Source organism: Perognathus longimembris, chromosome 25 (assembly GCF_023159225.1).
Source record: "Perognathus longimembris pacificus isolate PPM17 chromosome 25, ASM2315922v1, whole genome shotgun sequence".
NCBI classification, from domain to species: Eukaryota; Metazoa; Chordata; class Mammalia; order Rodentia; family Heteromyidae; genus Perognathus; species Perognathus longimembris.
In genome coordinates this window covers 16,696,846-16,716,423 of record NC_063185.1, presented here as the reverse complement: position 1 = coordinate 16,716,423, position 19,578 = coordinate 16,696,846, and the positions used below count along the sequence as shown (strand labels likewise).

Here is a 19,578-nt window from a genome sequence, read left to right as displayed (position 1 = left end):
ACCGACATCAAGGATCATCATTCAAAACCAGTACAGGAAAATCCATGAGACTGTTATCTCCAATTAACCATCTGAAAACTGGAAGTGGAACTATAGCTCAAAGTGGTAGAATGCTACCACCAGCAAAAAACAAAACACACCACACACAGACACACACACACACACACACACACACACACACACACACACACACATACACACAACTCAGGGACAGAGCCCACCCAGGCTTTGCATTCAAGGTGACCTAAATAAATAAATAAACAAACAAACATGTTAAAAAAAAAAAACAACAACACAAAACCCATGTAATGTTGTCCAAACTTCAGGTGTGGCCATTGATGCGAGCAATCATGAAGTCAAAGAAAGACATATCCAGCTTGTCAAGAAGAAGGGAAAAGTCAAGGCTCTGGATGAAGAACTTTACAGTAGGTCAAAAACATTCTTTCGGGGAGGAATCCTTGCCCCTCTGACCATTTGGAAACATTTTATTCCAGCAACATTTAAGGAGAAAAGGAGCAGCTGCATACCAGGGGCTCAGTGCCTGTAATCCTAGCTACCCAGTAAGGCTCAGATCTAAGGAATGCAACTGGAAGCACCCCTGGCAGGAAAGTCTGAGAGCCTCCATCTCCCAATGAGCCAGCAAAAGGCCAGGCTAGAGGCATGATTCAAGTGCCAAAGCACCAGACGTGAGCAAGAAAACTGAGCAAGTGCAAGGCCCAGAGTTCAAGCCCTTGTACTGTTCCCCCCCCCCCCGCACACACACAAAAGACTAAAAGCGAGAAGGAGAAGGCCATGTTGTAAAACTGCATCTTCCAGAGGGTGGGGACAGTTTATTTTAAGCGTTGGCACATGGTAAATTTTTGCAATTTTTTAAATAGTTGTGTGCTTATTTTGCCTTTTTTTTTTTTTCTTTACTGGCAGTTGATTCTGATTTTCTGCTTCTTGCACTCCTGTATCATTTCAAACGCAGTTTTATTTTGGTTCGGCACTGAGTTAGGTTACTGGCAAGTGCAAAGTAACCATCCTGGAGGGTGGGCTGCTCCCTGCGTGGTTGGTGGTGTTGTGTGGGTGGGGATGTCAGGTCTGGGTGCAAAGGAACCACCTCTCTTCTCCACCCTGTGTGGAGAAGTGCTTCTAAAGTGCAGTGGACAAGTTCTTCTTCCTTTCATTTAGAACAAGACAACATGGACTTGAAGGTGGAGTTTGAGACACACTTTGGCATCGCTCACACACGCTGGGCCACCCATGGGGTCCCTAGTGCGGTCAACAGCCACCCACAGCGCTCGGACAAAGGAAACGGTAAGTCGGAGGGGCGAGGGGGAGGGGGCTCTTAGTCCTAGTCACTGCTGGCTCTGCCTCACCTTGAGCTACTGTTAGGTCCAATCTAACCACAGTGTTGTTGGGGTTGGGGTTTTGTTTTCAGGGTTTTTTTTTATCTGTCATGGGGCTTGAACTCAGGGCCTGAGCACTATCCCTGAGCTCTTTTGCTCAAGGCTAGCACTCTACCACTTTGAGCCACAGCACCACTTCCTGTTTTCTGGTGGTTCACTGGAGATAAGCGTCTCACAGACATTCCTGCCCTGGCCAGCTTTGAACCACAATCCTCAGTCAGACCTAGCTCAGCCTCCTGAGTAGTTAGGATTACAGGCGGGAGCCATCGGTGCCTAGCTCCACAATGTGTTTTGTGCCAGCTTCGAGCTGATTTTTTTCCCCCTACTGCCCTCATTTCCTAAGGCAATCAAAATTCCCTTTCCTAAACTTCCAAAGTAGCCGTGGGCCAGTCCGGAGGCCAACTCCATCTGGCCCCTATGAGCTGCTTCCCACCCAGGTACACCACAGGGAAACAACCATGACATTCCCACGAGGGATGCTGGCTCTTTGTGACTCAGTCTGAAACTGGAGTAGAGACGTGCCTTAGTTTTGCTGCTGTAAAAAAAAAAAAAAACCCAAAACCTGGATACTTTATACCAAAGAGTAGAGGAGAGATCTTCATGCTATGGTTCTCCTAAAATGACTTTCGAACCCTCCCCACCTGTCCCTGGACAAAGATTGGCAGATCCAGGGCTCCCAGTGACCTCTTGGGGGTGGAATGAATGTTCTGGTTGGCTCCCAGGATGTCGGCAATAGGAAATGAGAGATTTTGACCTTCCCAGGCCTCTGAAAAGCAGACAAGCAGGAGGTGGCACACCTGGCCACATCTGGGCAGAACAGGAGAATGCCCAGCCAAGAAAGCGATTTCCGGTATCAGCCAAGTCTCCTACCCCACCACATCACCTCATCCTGGGCACAGTCTTAAGCTCTTGCCCAGCCTCCCGCTTCTGTAAGCATAGAATATACCAGAACAGTGGCCGAGGATATCCTAGTGGGTCAGGACCCAGGGTGGTGTACCCAGGTGGGGGTTTCTGCCCAAAGGTCTTTGAAGGGATGTCAGTGTATAGGATCAGAATCTTTTGAGTAGTGGTGAGACTTTTGCTGTGGGTTATCCTTTGGGTCTAGCCCATGCCTTGAACTAAATGACATCCCACCAGTGGGGGAGGCGAGGGAGGGAGGAGGCATCCTGACTGATGTCCTGAGGATGGAGCCAAGCCCTAAGTCAGATGCTGAAGCTGGTCCCTGGAGCAGAGGTGTTAGCTATGAAAACATTACCAGGACCATTTGTCCTGCTCTGCTTTCAACTCCGAGCCCAGCCTCCTGCTCACCCATGGTGAACCTCATCAGGGAACTCCCCCCCCCCCCCATCCCTCCTCATTTCAGGGCAGACAAATGATTGTATCCCCAAAGCAAGGAGGTTCCAAGGGGACCCACCCACGCCCAAACTTGGAAACTCCTGCTCTGATTCAGGATGACTCATTGAAAAAGAGAACAACACAGGCACGATGCAAAGGTTCGTGGCGGCTGTGTGGTGGTACACGCCTGTAATCCCAGCGCTCAGGAGGCTGAGGCAGGAAGATTCCAAGTCTAAGGTCAACCTGGGCGACCTAATGAGATCCTGTCTGCAAAATGAACAATTTTTTTTTTAAATCCCATAAAGATTTGTGGGGAGAAAAAAAAAATCTTGCCAAAAAAAAAAATCTGGAGAGAAGGATGTATGTCATCAGTTGGTATCTGGTGTATGGATAACTAGTATTCCAAGAAGAAATTAGAACAACGTGAACTATTTTTTAAAGTTTTATTATTATAAAGGTGATATGCAGAGGGGTTACAGTTACAGAAGTTAGGTAATAAGTACATTTCTTTTTGGACATTGTCACCCCTTCCTTAGCACTAAGTTTTTTCCTCCCATCCCTACCCACAAGTTGTATAGTTCATTTTCAACATAGTGTTCAGTGAACATAGTGTTCGGCCACTGCTGCATTTGTTCACCCTTTGTCCCTCCATTTCTGTGCCTCTCCTTACTCTCCCAAGGACAGATAAATGACAAACAGAACAAAAAGAAAAGAAAAATAGCAAATAACCTCATTTCTAGGATATATATATATGGGGGGGGCACAGTCCTGCACCTTGAATTTGGCCTGCACTCTGTCCCTGAACTTCTTTTGCTCAAGGCTAGCACTCTACTACTTGAGCCACAGTTCCACTTCCAGTGTTTTCTGGGAAGTTTACTGGAGATAAGAGTCTCACAGACATGTCTGCCTAGGCTTAGCTTTGAACCGTGATCCTTAGATCTCAGCCTCCTGAGTAGCTAGGATTACAGGTGTGAGCCACCAGCTTCAGTAAATATTATTTTATATGATCATATGTACATAAGTATTGTGCCTTTCTCTTCCTAAACAAATGGAACTATAAAAAAATACATAAACTTGTAGCAGGGTGCAATTGTGGCCAGCATTCTTATTGACATGGAGCTTTCTTTTTTTCTTATTTTTTTTGACTTAAATTTTCTTTTGTCTGACACATAAAAACATAAAAGTCACATATATTTATGTGACATTTTGGTATGTGCACACATGGAGTGGCGTTTACATCATGGACTTTCCTTATTCCAACCCACCTATTTCCTTATGCGACCTCAGGAAAATAAGAGGTTTTCTTTAAAAACCGAGAGGATGGCCAGGCTTGAGGATTCTGGGTCAACCTGCATAAGAAGTTAGCAAGACCCCCCTCCCCCATTTCAATCAGTGAAGCTGGAGGTGGTGGTCCACACCTTTAATCCCCGCTACCTGGAAGGCACAGATAGGAGAACCATAGACCAGGCCTTGAGATTCTATTTGAAATGAAAAGTGAAAAGGGCTGAGGGTGTGGCTCAAGTTAAAGAGAAACTTGGGTCACCCCACATTCAAACTTCAGTACCAACGAAAGGAAAAAACAAAAAACAAAGAGAAAGTGATAGTAGATATAAAGGAAAAAGAACATCATAAAGGTTTCAAATGAATAGGAGAAAACTCTCCTGAACTGAAGGACAACTTGCATTGGAGATACAGAGTATCTCCGTACGTGGGTGTTGGCAGTGCACGCCTGTAACCCTGGCTGAGATTTGGGGATGGTGGTTCAAAGCCAGCCCTGGCAAGAAAGCCTGCGAGACTCTTATCTCCAACCAACCACCAGAAAACCGGAAGTGGCACATGTGGCTCAATTGGTAGAGCACTAGCCTTGAGCAAAAAGAGCTAAAAAAAAAAAAAAAATCAGGATGTCTAAGGGCCTTAGACAGCCTCTGGTAACTTTGCTCTCCAGAACAGTAAAAGGTGTAGGTCTCTAAGCCTAGCTTGGAGACCCATGCCTGCCTGTAAACCCAGCCCCAGGGCAGAAGGAATGGGAACTAAAGCTCAAAGATAACACCCACCATTGTTTCTGGAGATAGGAACACGGACCACCCTGCCACAGGACTTAAATCCCCAGGCCTTTGTGATAATAACAATATATTACCAGTTAGAGCTCTGGTTAGGGGTAGACAAAGGTGCCTCTCCCGTGTGAGACTGTAGTTATCATTGAGCACAGTTCTAAACCTACCTCTGCCGTAGTATGCTCCACCCGAGTCTTTGTAGGAGCAGAGTGTGCCAAGAGTTTTCAAGCTATTGGCATTTCCCCCGCTCCTTTGGATCTGACTTGAACTTCATTTCCCTCTTCTCTGAACTTATTTTTTTCTTTCAGAATTTGTTGTCATCCATAATGGCATCATCACAAATTACAAAGATCTGAGGAAATTCTTGGTAAGATGAAAGAAATTTTCCAATAATATAGAGCAACTCTCAGATTTCCCAATGAATTCATCTCCCTCCAAAAAAAAAAAAAAATCAGGAACTAAGTGAGACCTATGTGAGCTAAGTCAGCTGAAGTGAGACCACATCACAACGCTGACCATGAATCTCAGTTCCCACTGAACCACTGGGCCCATATCTTGTTTGGGAACATAGCATAGGGAGTATTAGCGTTGACCTCAAGGGCTCCTGTGGGTCCACAGAATTACAAAAACAAAACATGAAGTTGGTTTTTATTAAAGTGGGTGCACTCTGAAACACATGAGTTCACATGCTGACTGGAATGCAGGCTAGAAAGCCAGACAGTGAGTGCCCACGCACGGAAAGGGTTGTGCGTTGTAGGTTGGGATGTGGGTGGATTTGACTCAACATTTTTTTTTTTTTATCATTTCCACTGTTGTTATTTTGCAAGGTTCAGATTAATGGCAAAGACAAGCTTCTGAGGAGGGATACTCTCAGGGAATACAGAAATGACTCAGAGGTGTTTGGCAGTGTGATTTTGGCAGACATTTTTTCCTCTTTTGGTCCCTTCCCAGTTTTCCTTGTTCTCGCCTTAAGTCAAATCAGAAGGGACTAGAAGAAATTAGCCAGGCCAGCATTGCACAATGACCATTATCTGTCACCCCCATGTCCAACCTCTTCTGATTCCAGGAAAGCAAAGGCTATGAGTTTGAGTCAGAAACAGACACAGAGACCATCGCCAAATTGATTAAATACGTATTCGACAACAGAGAAACTGAGGACATTACTTTTTCCACACTGGTCGAGAGAGTCATCCAGCAATTGGTGAGTTACAAATCCCAACCATCTAAATTAGTCATATATATATATATTCTTATTGTGTAAATTGGTACAACATACCGAAGGTGGAAGATGGTTTCTTAAGTGATTGTATCTCTGTGGCACTGGGAAAGAAGGAGGGAAGGAGGGAGGAAGGAAGGGAAGAAGGGAGGGAGGAAGGGAGGGGAAAGGTTGGCAGGGAAAAGAGGGAGGAAAGAGAAGCTGGCAGAGGTGCCAGCAGATGCAGATTTCTGAGGTGATTAGTTGAGAGACAGGAGGCACCTCCCGCTCCTGTGGCAGGAAATGCTTGCAGTTCCGGGGAGGATTGTGATTTCCGTGATAAGATTGCTCAGAGCACATCTGCAGGCTCCAGTCCCTCGTGGAACATCAGGGAAATGGTTCCAGGAAAGACAGTGAGAGAAGTCAGTGAGGTCCCAAGGAGCTGAAGCCAAGAAGTAAAGTCTCTCCTTCACAGGGGAGACATGGCAAGAGGACAGTCCAAGGGGAAGCCTCGCCTCCTCAAGGAGGAAGTGGAGGTGATAACCCAAGGCCCCCCCACGGGCTAGCGAGAGGTGGAGGGTGAGAAGGGTCCACTTATCCCAGATCCCACCCTCCCAGGCATTAGGCCATCTAAATGCTCCTTCAAAGCAGCCTGGAGATAGCATCCAAGATCCTGAAACCAGGACCTGCCGGGTTACTTACTGTGGTTTAAACTGTATTATCCTTCAGTGGACATTTTCAGTCTACTGTCAGAACTCTTTGCCCTGTGACTCTTTCTGGATGGGATATGTAATTAGAGGACATATTTATAAATAAAAGCACATGTCTCTCAGTGTTGCCTCTGTGCTACATCAAGGAACTGGCTCCAGGATCCTTTCCGATGCCCAAATCCATAATGTTCATGTCTCATAGAAATGATACTCTAAGAACTGGCATCAAGAGCTCACGCCTATAACCCTAGCTACTCAGGAAGTTGAGATCTGTGGATCATGGTTCAAAGCCAGCCTGGGAAGTTTGGAGACTCTTAGCTCCAATCAGTGGAAGAGGGCCCAGCTGTGAGGGGGAAAAAAAAAGCTGAGCAAGAGTTCAAGATCCTGAATTCAAGCCTCAGTACTGGCACAAAATTTATATATTGACCTCACATATCCTCATGTATACTTTATATCATCTCTAGGTTATAATTCCTAATATAAGGGCTATGTAGTACAGGGGACAATGACAAGAAAAAAGTTTCCACATGTGTTGTACAAGTGCTAGTACTATGGCACATTTTCCAGAAAAACAAAAAGGGGTTTTGCAAGAATCAAACCCAGGGCTTCACATATGCTAGATGAGACTCATCACTGAGCTATACATCCCTATACCCATTCAAATTATTCTATGTGTGTGTGGGGGGGTTGCTTACTGGGTCTTGAACTCATTGTCCCTTCACCTTCTCACTTAAGGCTAGTTAGTGTTCTACCACTTGAGCTTTTTGGTGGTTAACTGGAGATAAGAATCTCATAGACTTTCCTGTCTGGTCTGGCTATAAACCTCAGATCTCAGCCTCTTGAGTAACTAGGATTACAGGTGTGAGCCACCAGTGCTGGCCTCTAGTTCTGGTTTTACAGAAACCAGTGAGCTGGGGCACAGGCATAGCCATAGAAACAGCAACAGTAACAACCCAGACTTCTCTTGGATTGTCTAATCATGAAGGCAGAGAGGGTAGAAGTACTCTCATCTCAGTTCACAGATGAGGTGACCGCCAGGTTAAAGGATGGAGCTAAGTGCAGTTCCTTAATGGGCCTCCAGCTCATAGCTGCTCCCTACACTGGTCGCTTCCCTGCGGCTCAGTATTGGGGCCTCTCAAGCTGCATTCTCATTTCCTGATCTAATTGTAGCAGTCCACTCAGCTCACCGCCACCCCCCACCCCCCACCCCCATTCTGGTCCTCTTCACCTGGAGTTCCTTGCCAGTTCAGCCAGGCTTATGTTGTTCGTGATGAAGTTGCACAAGTTCTGGTCTTTGGTACTGCTGTGTGCTGTCTTGTTTTGCTTGGCTCTCCTGACCTCAGCCCGAGCAAGCCGCCTCTGCACGCAGCCTCCCATTGTGGCTGAGGAGAGGCCTGGCCAGGGCTGCAGGCCGCAGCAGCTTAGCCAGCCAGATGGAGCCGCCCTTTACATTCTCTTCCCCGTGTTTACAGGAGGGTGCATTTGCCTTGGTTTTCAAGAGTATCCACTACCCAGGAGAAGCTGTTGCCACCAGGTGAGACCAAATGCGTCAAGACTTCCGGGAGCTGGAGGGTCTTTGGCAAACCAGAAGGCGCTTGCTGGGTCCAAATGACAGCTGCACTTTTCGCCCCTCCCCTAACACCTCACCACCTCCTGGCGAGAGGTGCTAGAGGGCCCGTATTTGTTTTCTTTTTAAAGAGAAACAAAATGTTCAGATTTTTAGAAGTTGCAACAAATTAAAAGGTATAGGCTTTGTAGGGGTTCAAAGCTTCATGTAATTTGGAGGAACCCTCTTGGAGAAGCATGCAAAATTATGAACATACAACTGGGAACCAAAGTGAGCTATGATTTGGATCCAGAACCGAAAAGCCCTGGGAAGCCCTGGAGAGGAGAGGGGTAGGCAGAGAACCATTGCACAGACGTGGGCTGGTTCAGCCACACGCCCAGGTCCGTTACAGCCTCCCCATTCCTCACCCCAGCACTGGATTCACAATTAAGTGCCATTCTGCTATTTTGTCTTCAGATGGATTGATTATCCATCCGTAATCCACTGATCATCCATTATTTTGTTGAACATTTCCAGTGTGGCCATTTCCTAAAGTCCTTGTGACACCTAGCCTGGTCTCTGTCTTTAAGGACTGGACAGTTTGGTCATGAGGACAGAGAGGGGTGGAGTTCGGTCATGCTCTGGGATGGGGGAGGGGAGGAACACAGGTGTCATCCCTAGGAAAGCGGGCTGCAGGAACAGCTTCCCAAGCAGGGGGGTCCGGCATGGGAAGACAAGGGGCCTACGGCGAGTGTAGCATTCCAGAATCCCAGTTTGTCCAACGTGGTGATGGAGCAGAAAGGGCTTCAAGTGGGACTTCCAGTCTCCGTGTGTGCTAATTGCCACCTGTTGTGGGCCGGGTATGGGGCTTTGCGGTGAATCAGGTGGTGTAGACATTCGTCCCATGAACTTCACAGGCTAGAGGGAGATGCAGGCGGACGTTGGCCTCAGCCCTGTGGGCTGCAGACCTCTATCTAAAGGCGCAAAGGACCATGGGAATTGCTCTGGAGCCCCTCCCTCCCTCCTCCCCTCCCAGTCTGGAGTAGAGGGCAAGGCTGTCACTTGGAGATTGTCACAGTATCTAGGCAGAAAAATCAGATGAATGTATCTTGGTTCTATGTTTTTCTAGGACTGGAACAAATTTACCATTTGGAATGTAATTCTTTCATCAAGTCGTAGAATCATAAAGTACAAGTTGGTTCCTGTCAAATTATGAAACTCCCTTTAAAATCTGATCATATATCTCATTATTACTATTTAAAGGAATGCAAATGATGATAGTGGGAAGAAGCAATACAGCCCCCATTTCCCAAATTGCCAATAGCTGATGGCTGTATAACCATCAGGACAGTCTTGGGAGAATTCTATGTCTCAAAGTCTTGAGATACCACAGAACACAATCTATAACAATAAGTCTTGGGTCAACCATTTTCCAAGTAAATACTTTTATTTCCCTCACTTCCATTACTAGAAAGCTAGTTCCCCATATTGGACCCAACACTAGGCCTTTGATTTGTTTTAGACCCAATAAAAAATTGCCCACATATTCAACGTACACACAACACCTTTTTGCGATGGTAGAAACCTTGACCTACACTTTGAGAATCCAGAAGGTAGGCCAAAATAGACCAACACTGGAAAACAAGGTCTGTTGCTGCTGTAAAAATAATAAAAGCCTGAGCTGAGTCAGGATAACAGACCAAATGCATTCAATGGCTGGACCAAGCCACAAGAAATGAATGGAGGTAAACTGGGACGCCCCCATTTTGTTGAACCATGGTGTTCCAGGTTGAATATTTTCTGGTTCTTGGTTGACCTGAGGGTAGCTGGAACCTTGGAAAGCAAAATTAAGAACCAGAGGGAGACTACTGTGGTTGTTAAGAGCTCTGTGCTGTCTCCCACCTTGTGTGAAGTAACTCATAATAAGAAAGCACAGACAATGTTTTGCTGATGGATAACTTGATGCCTTCTTGTGCCCACAGGAGAGGTAGCCCATTGCTCATCGGAGTGCGGAGCAAATACAAGCTCTCCACCGAGCAGATCCCCATCCTCTACCGGACATGTAAGTTTCCCCCAGAAGGGCTTGCGCAGTGCAGCACCTGGGCGATTGCTCTGGTCCCGTCAGCACCACGCGGACCCAGCTGGATGGTATTTCCAGATCTCAAAGATTTTCATGCAGTAGAGATCTAGCTTCATCTTGTTATTTTTTTAAAAAAAGCTTTTCATTGTGGATATTTTCAGACATGCACAGAAGTAGAAAGAACAGAACTCGGCTCAATTATCATGACAACTGTGCCCTCCATTTGAGTATTGCTTGGGTTTGTTTTGTGTGCATTTCTCTCCCACTGTAGCCATTTAAATGCTCTTTCAGTGGTGCTGTGCTATTTTGGGGGGAGCTTTTACACGATTTAGCTGACGTAGCCCATAGCTAAAAATTGCAAATTTCTCCCACACACATTGAAAGTGGGGAGATGGCTTTGCACACTGAATATTCTACTGGGATCTGCAATCTCTCCTTTTTATTTACTAGGCAATATTGAGAATGTGAAGAATATCTGTAAAACCAGGATGAAGAGGCTGGACAGCTCCACCTGTCTTCATGCTGTAGGTGACAAAGCAGTGGAATTCTTCTTTGCCTCTGATGCCAGGTACTGAAAACCCCTTTCACCGTTCTGTTCTGGGGGTTGTGTAGCCCAACAATGACCATCTATAAACGCTATTCTTCTTTCTTTTGTGGCCCTGGGGATTGAACCCCAGGGCCTTTGCACTTGGTAGGCGAGCAGTCCGAGTCACTGAACTACATACAACCCCAGCCCCACTATTTGCCACTTATTCTCCCCACCCCCTCGCCACTATTTGAGTGCTTTTCTCACAACTTAGCGGGAGTCAGGGCCAAAGCTGCTGTCAGCCTTCCACAGTCCTCTTCTGGGATCCCTCGTGATAAGCAACTGTGCAGATCTTGAGCACGGCCCCGGTGCCCACAACTTAGCTCCTCTGATCCACTGTTGGAGGGGGGCAGGGGAAGCTGTACAGACTAAATAGATTCATAGCCAAGATTTGTGAAATGGGGAAATTTTACCTGCAAACCTTGATTGCTAGTTTTGCTACAAAAACTAGCAGAGGTGACCTGGCCTCTCTTGGCCCCTGTAGTCTGAGAGTATTTCAGGTGTTCCTCTTTTTTATCTGGGACAGGTGACCCCAGTGCTGCCCCCACCCCCGCACCACACCTCCCTTTGCCTGGGGTCTGACCATTTAGATAAGACAGGGCCAAGACTGAGGGGCTCTGGCTGAGTGAATCTAAAGTGTGTGTTTTCTTCAATGGACAAAAGAAGAGTTCAGAGCCCAGTCCCGGAGTTCAAGCCCCAGGGCTGGCAAAAAGACAAACAAATATATTAGGGACTGGGAATGTGGCTTAGTGGTAGAGTGCTTGCCTAGTATGCATGAAGCTCTGGGTTTGATTCCTCAGTACCACATAAACAGAAAAAGCTGGAAATGGTACCATGGCTCAAGTGGTAGAGTGCTAGCCTTGAACAACAGAAGCTCGAGGATAGGGACCAGGCACTGAGTTCAAGTCCCAGGACTGGGAGAGAAGGATGGAAGGAAGGAAGGAAGGAAAAGTTAATGAAATTTGAGAAATTCTGCCTCGTATCTATTTTGATACATCACTTTTATACGCATACATCTACACACATAGAAGGAAGCAGGTAAGAGAAAAAGAGGAAAGAGATAACTGAAACCTTCCTGCTGCTGGAAAAAGAAAGACACTAAGCATCAGTGTATGTGATATAGACAGAGAAAGAGACAGAGACAGAGAGAGAGAGAGAGAGAGAGAGAGAGAGAGGTATAACTTCTTTTTCCACACTTTCCTTCCTTTTCACCCTTGAATGGCTTTTTATTCCCACCCAGCCTCTAGGAGGACCTTTCTCTGAGTCAAGGAGCACTCCATGCCAGATCTCCTGAGAAATAAGAAGGACTGGAAACCAGAACCCAGGCTACAAGGCCCATTTTAGCCCACAGCTGGCATCATAACACTGATTGTTAAGGATTATGATTCCCAAACTCATGCTCCTCAGAGTGGCTTCGTTTCAGTGAGAAGCTGAGGCTATTTCAATGATTCTAAGCATACACACACACACACACACACACACACACAATTATTTTTACAGATTTTTGCACCCATAAGTGAAATCTTGCAATTATAATTTGTTGATGTTTTTACTTCATGGAAGCATACAGAATGATTGTGACCTTACAAATCAATGTCATCTCATATTCGATGAAATATGGGAGATGTTTTTCAAAGTAGAAAAGGCATGAGTGCCTGAAAGAAGATGAAATGAGTATTTATAGGCCATGTAATTATACACATTTTAAATCCAACCAAAGGGCTGTTAGAACTAATACTGGCAGCTGGTTAGAAAATAAAGATGCTGAAATAGTCACTGTACTGCCAGCTGCCTAGGCTGGTACCACGTCTACCTTATTTCTTCTAGTATTTCCCCACAAGGCCAGCACTGTACGGTTACAATCAGCAAACTTGTTTTGGTGCCAGTACTGGGGCTTGAACTCAGGGCCTGCACTGTCCCTTAGCTTTTTCCACCCAAGGTTAGCACTCTACCACTTGAGCCACAGCTCCATTCCCAACTTTTTGCTTGCTAGGGGGAGATAAGCATCTCCAGACTTTGCTACCTACATGGCCTGGCTTTGAACTGTGATCCTCAGATGTCAGCCTCCTGAGTAGACAGGATGACAGGCATGAGCCACCACCACCTGGCTAAACTTTTAAATTAATGATTCAGAATTGTCTGTTTCAAGACCTTGCTTTTTCTTCCAAATTAATCTGTACACTCAAGAGATCCTGATTTGAAGAAACCACTGATATGAAAAAAGACATCTCTGAGATTATTTAGATAAATTTGAACATTGAAAATTTGATGATACGGGGCTGGGAATGTGACCTATGGTAGAGTGCTTGCCTAGCATGCATGAAGCCCTGGGTTCGATTCCTCAGCACCACATAAACAGAAGAGGCCTGGAAGTGGCACTGTCGCTCAAGTGGTAGAGTGCTAGCCTTCAGCAAAAAGAAGCCAGGGACAGTGCTCAGGCCAAGACCAAGCCCCAAGAAAATTTGATGATATGAAGAAAGAATTAGTTGTTCTTAGATATGATGTGAGTCTTTAGGTTCAAAAGTAGTTTTTATCTTCCAGAGATATAAGCAAAATATTTACAGGGCAAAATGATACAGTGTTTTCCTGCATTTCCAATAAGTTAAGATTAGAATCATATCTACCTTCACTGGCTGCCAATTAATTCTGAAGAGAGAAAAGAGAAAGGCGGAGGGAAGGGAGAAATTCACCTACGAATCAATGTCTGCTGTTTTCAGTTGTGCCCCTAAGATAGATCTCATGTTGGAAAACAGTGAATGACTGCCACCCTGTCACGATGAAGGCCTGGGGGGAATCAGTCTTGATGTCTGTGTTTCCCTCACTCCAGCGCCATCATAGAACACACCAACCGGGTCATCTTCCTGGAGGACGATGACATTGCTGCAGTGGCTGATGGGAAACTCTCCATCCATCGAATCAAGCGCTCAGCTAGCGATGATCCATCTCGAGCCATTCAGACCTTGCAGATGGAATTGCAGCAGATCATGAAAGGTAGCTATATCTTCTGAGCACTCATGAGCAGCAGTCTTGAGGAGAACATGCTCCTGATTGCCCAGGGGGTTGGGGGTGGGGGAGTGGGGAGCTGTTACCCATTAGCCATTGACTACTGGGGAAGGGCTGTAGGTGGCCTGTAGCTTGCCCAGCCAAGAGGCTGTGGAAAGCCTAGCCTATGACCCTGTGCTGTGGTTCCCTGGGATATGTTCCTGTACTCCAGTCACCATTTATGCTTAGGGAGGATATACAAAAAGACTTGGAACCAGGTTTTTCCTGATTAAAAGCTAAGCAGTAGACGCGTATCTCAGTGAGAACTCACCCACCTCCTTTGTGTTATTTGCCCAGGTAATTTCAGTGCATTTATGCAGAAAGAGATCTTCGAACAGCCAGAATCGGTCTTCAATACAATGAGAGGTCGAGTGAATTTTGAGACCAACACAGGTAATCCCAATATTCAATGGGGAGAAAAATCTGTGTCCTGTGCCATTGGATGAGTCTACAGTGTAGACTCAGCTTCGACCCCCTGCCTGCCCTGTGTCCTGCAGTGCTCCTAGGTGGCTTGAAGGACCATTTGAAGGAGATTCGACGATGCCGGAGGCTCATTGTCATTGGTTGCGGGACCAGCTACCACGCTGCGGTGGCGGTAAGTGCACGCTGGACCTTTGATGGGAGTGGAAGGTGGATAGATGTCTAGGGTGATATACTGCCCTTCAATCTTATCATGCATCGACCTCTTGCATTTGGCAAAATCCTGGAACACGTTCCCACAAGTCAGCCTGCAAAGTGACACTGAGCCAGGCCCCAAGTGGCTCACTCCTGTAATCCTAGCCTGCGCTGGAGGCTGAGATCTGAACATTAAGGCACCGTGTTACAAACTGTCCCCGTAGGTCCAGAGGTTGACTTTTAGCCTTCATCTTTTTACTTCAGACCCGGCAAGTTTTAGAGGAACTGACGGAGCTCCCAGTGATGGTAGAACTCGCCAGCGATTTTATGGACAGGAACACACCAGTGTTCAGGGATGACGTTTGCTTTTTCATAAGCCAGTCAGGTAAGGGATACAGGCAGTGCGTTCAGGTTTGCGTCAGTTCATCTCTGGGCTCTCTCCTCTCTGCGTCATAGCGTACGTCACCCTCTCTCCCAGTTACCCCTCCGTATCCCTTCCATGTGCCACCTATGCTCTCAGGCACCGGCTCACTTAATCCTCAAAGGCATCAGTTACTTGAATAAGGAGGATACACAGCCAAGGTTATGATGGAGCTGCAGGTGGGCCGAGAATCCAGGTCTGTTTTCCTCCCCGGCCTCACAGTTCCTCTCCTCTCCTCCCATTCCAAAGCTACAAGTCCAAGGACCACTCTTCAAGGCACTCACCAGTGTTTTCTGAGTTTTAGTGAAGAAAACAAAAAATAAAGTCTCCTTCAAAATGCTGCTAGGTCGCGAGTCCTATCTTAGTGTGGGTTTCTGTGTCCCAGCCCCAACGGCTGTCTGTGCGCAGTGCCCACAGTGTCCAGCAGGGGGAGGCATGGGGAGACACCTTTCTGAGTCTGGGTACCTGTCCAGGTACCAGCCCAGCACTAGGTAGGAGTATTTGCTCTTAGGCCGTGGGATACTCAGCCAGGGTGGCCATAAGCCTGGAGTCCCCTTGAGCTCTCTGAGGATTTTTGAAATATTTTAGTTGTGATGAATTCCAAACCTTTATAAAAAGTAGAGAGATGCATATAATGACTGTGTTGTCTGGCTTCAGCGAGGTCCGACTCACCATCTTGGGTCGTCTTTATCCAGCCCCTCCGCCCCTCCTCTGGATTATTTCGAAGCCAGTGCCAGACATCATGTCATTTCCTCCCTACGTTCTCCAGAATGTCTGATGAAAATGATAAAAAGAAAAAAAAATTCCTTCAGCCCCATGTCATTATCATGACGGAAAAGCTGACAGCAATGCTGTGATATCCACAGTGGCTTTTAATACTGCTTCTATTTCCATTTTTTTAGTACACTTTCCGCTTTGATGACTAACTAAGAAAAACTAGTGTGGTCATACCTGCTGTCTGGGGTTGCTATGGTTGCCGTTGGGCTGATGATCCCAGCAGAGCTTAAAAAACATTTCATGAATCAGTGGGAGCTATGAACAAAATAACAGAGGTGGGTTTCATGTGAAAGCAGTCCCTTTGGCTCATCCCTGAGGGTCTATACAGAAGTGTTCAGCTCTTTAAAGAAATGGTGAGGGGGGAACTATTCAAATTAGGGGGTGGGGCTTGTGACCATATTTTCTCCTCTCACTCCACCATTGGTGCTGAGCAAGGCTACATGTGACACTCGAGTGTGCTAAACCCAAATGTCCAAAGACAAGAAGGGAAAGAGTTGAGCCATCGAACAACAGCACATGGTGGTTGCATTTAGCACTGCAGAAAAGCCAGGATAAACACAGCCATAGACTCGTGACCTCTATGGTTTTGATTTTATGGTGTGGCTCGTGTTTAATTTAGTTGCAAATACAGGGTGCTTATGCTGGCTTTTATGCATAAGCCTATTGAAGCAGCTTTATTAGAAAAATTATTTGAGTCCCCATTGGGAAGCTGCGAGAGATGTTTCCTTTCAAATAAGGTCTATTTGAGGAAACACCACGTGGGTGGTTTTGCGTCTTCAATGCTTAATCTGTCAGGCTGATACTGGAAAACCTGTAACACCTGGGTCAGGTCCTTTGTCTCTGTGATTCCCAAAGAATGAGTTCATGGACACAGAGGGAGGAGTAAAACGGCAAAGGTTTGTTAAAGGAAAAGATAAACAGCTCCTGGTGGACTGGATTCCCAAGGGAGGATGTCACCTGATGGGCATTCTGTAAGGGCTGATAAGGTCTTTCCAGGAGAGAACTACATGGCTCAAGACTATTGTATCCAATAGCCTTTAGGCCCTATCAGTCCCCAGACCCAATCCAAGGCTCCACACAGCCTACAGCCCCGTTGACTAGGTGCCCTGCTGCTCTGCGGCCCAATTAGCCCATTGTTCCTGTGCAAGTCTTCCAGGGGCAATTGGCCATGACAGATGCCCAAGACATGGGGCTGCTCACGGCCATGGCGAGAGATGTTGGACCTCCATGGGAGGGTGGTGCCCTGCTCTGAATCCCTAGCCAATCAATGGGGAAGGGAGGGATGTTGGATGTGTGTTTTCTCTTCTGGAGGCTGGCTGAATAACTCTTGAATGCTAGTAGTGCTCAAGCAGGCACCCGGGGTTGAAGAGTAGGGAAGGGGGCAGGGTAGGAGGCTGGCAGGGCGCCTGAACTTGGCTGATGTGCACTGAAAGGGCCCTTGTGTGATAGGCGAGACTGCAGACACACTCATGGCTCTGCGCTACTGCAAGGACCGCCGTGCCCTGACTGTGGGTGTCACCAACACTGTGGGCAGCTCCATCTCCCGAGAGACCGACTGTGGCGTTCACATCAACGCTGGGCCAGAGATCGGGGTGGCCAGCACCAAGGTAGGAGTCATTAGAGCCTCTTCTTGGCAGAGCCTGGGCTGGGGTGGGGGTGGGGGGCTGGAGGGGAAGATGGGGTGGTCTTGACCTGTGCTCTCCTCTCCTGGGAACCATGTCACCAATTGTACCCAGCTCTACCAAGCACCTCTTCTCTTTTTTTCCTTTCTTCCGTCCTTCTTTCCTTCCTTTCTTCTTTCCTCCCTCCCTCCCTCCTTCCCTTCCTTCCTTCCCTTCTTTCCATCCTCTCTCCATCTCTTTCTTCCCCTCTTTTCCTTCTTCATCTTCTCTCCCCCCTCCCCAACTTTTCATTTACTCTCCTTTTGTTCATTCATTTTCTGGTCTTTGTGTTGTACTTCAAGCATCTCTGAGACAAACATTTAAAAATCTTTGCCACACTCCTTCTTTGACTACAGGCTTACACCAGCCAGTTCATCTCTTTGGTGATGTTTGGCTTGATGATGTCTGAAGACAGAATTTCTTTACAAAGCAGGAGGCAAGAGATCATTCGTGGCCTGAAATCCTTACCTGGTATGTTCCAGAATCAACCTCTTCCTTCCTTCCTTCCTTCCTTCCTTCCTTCCTTCCTTCCTTCCTTCCTTCCTTCCTTCCCTCCTTCCCTCCCTCCCTCCCTCCCTCCCTCCCTCCTTCTTTCCTTCCTTCCTGCCTGCCTCCCTTGCTTTTTCCCTTCCTTTCTTCCTCTTTTCCCTTCCTCCTTCCTTGCTTTCCTTCCTTCCTTCCTTGCTTCTTTTTCTCTCCCTTCCTCCTTCTTTCTTTTATTTGGGGGGGGCGGGTATTAGTACTAGGGCTTGAACTCAGAGCCTGGGTGCTATCTCTTAGGTCTTTTTTTTTTTGCCCAATGCTGGCTCTTGCCCAAGACTGGCACTTGAGTCATAGTCCCAATGCCATCCTTTTGGCGGCAAACTGGAGATCAAATTCTCACAGATTTCCCTGCACCCGGCCGGCTTTGAGATCCTCAGATCTCAGCCTCCTGAGTAGCTAGGTTTATAGGCCTGAGCCATCACACCCAGCTCTTTCTTCCATCTTAAAGACAATGCCTTGGGCTGGGGATATAGCCTAGTGGCAAGAGTGCCTGCCTCGGATACACGAGGCCCTAGGTTCGATTCCCCAGCACCACATATACAGAAAACGGCCAGAAGTGGCGCTGTGGCTCAAGTGGCAGAGTGCTAGCCTTGAGCGGGAAGAAGCCAGGGACAGTGCTCAGGCCCTGAGTCCAAGGCCCAGGACTGGCCAAAAAAAAAAAAAAAAAAAGACAATGCCTTGCTCTATATAGCCCAGGCAGGCACTGAACTCTCCATCTGATTGGCAGCATGTGCTGTCACACCCAACCCCCGCCTTTAATCAAATCCAGTGATTATATTTGGCCACTGTCTTCCTTGACTATCTCCTGTAAACAATGCTGTTAATCATTCTCTCCATCTAGAACTTTCTACCCACTGCTAAGCCCTCCGGCAGCTCTCACTGGGCCAAGATTAAGATCTACCCTCTTTACCAGGCCCCGGATCCCTGCACACTGGGCCCCCCTTTGCCTCTGACCTCACTCTGCTCCCTTCCTCCTCCCTGAGCCGCTTAGGCCATTAGTAGTAAGCTAAATTCCAGTACTTGGCAGATATTTACTCAAAAATGACCAGGTTAGCTTGACATTTCCAGAGCAATAAGTTGGCAACAAATATTGCCAATTAATTAACATCAGATTTTCACTAAAAACTTAGAATTGTTGGGGGGGGGGGAGTGTTGGGGGGATGGGAGGACTTGTATCTACCATCCTGAGATTGCTCCCCTCCCAGCGTTTCACAACTTTCCTGAAATCATGCTAATTTTAACCAATGCGACTTCTGAAATATACTTTATTGTAAAACGCATCCAGTTTTAGAAAATTTGCAGACAGACTTAAGAGATTCAGATCCTCAGTTAACTAGGAGAAAAAAAACGAAACAAAACAAAACCAGAAGTGGAGGTGTGGCTCAAGTGGTAGCCTGGCAGCCTTGAGCAAGAAAGCTAAGGGAGAGTGTTAAGCCAGGAGTTCAAGCCCCAGGACCAGCACACACAAAAGTCAAAAGATTGAAGGTGTGGCCTACATATGCGCGACCTGATAGAATCTGCCTACCAAGCAAGAGGCGCTGGGTTCAATCCCGAGTACTGAGAAAGAGAAAAAAAGAAATTTAAAACAATACCACTTTTCTCATTTTTTTCAAAAAATATAG

At 46.8% G+C, this 19,578-nt stretch overlaps 1 protein-coding gene across 1 annotated transcript in view; it reads left to right on the top strand.

Annotated features, from left to right (window-relative positions):
- Positions 1–19,578, top strand: part of Gfpt2 (glutamine-fructose-6-phosphate transaminase 2) — a 39,082-nt gene that overhangs the window by 13,233 nt on the left and 6,271 nt on the right. The window contains exons 3-15 of the mRNA XM_048334191.1: positions 327–425; positions 1,174–1,299; positions 5,089–5,147; positions 5,847–5,981; positions 8,158–8,219; positions 10,214–10,293; positions 10,762–10,879; positions 13,725–13,888; positions 14,237–14,332; positions 14,437–14,534; positions 14,819–14,939; positions 17,202–17,359; positions 17,770–17,884. Of these exons, the coding sequence (XP_048190148.1) occupies positions 327–425; positions 1,174–1,299; positions 5,089–5,147; positions 5,847–5,981; positions 8,158–8,219; positions 10,214–10,293; positions 10,762–10,879; positions 13,725–13,888; positions 14,237–14,332; positions 14,437–14,534; positions 14,819–14,939; positions 17,202–17,359; positions 17,770–17,884 (1,431 nt within the window). The remainder of the gene's footprint in view (positions 1–326; positions 426–1,173; positions 1,300–5,088; positions 5,148–5,846; positions 5,982–8,157; positions 8,220–10,213; positions 10,294–10,761; positions 10,880–13,724; positions 13,889–14,236; positions 14,333–14,436; positions 14,535–14,818; positions 14,940–17,201; positions 17,360–17,769; positions 17,885–19,578) is intronic.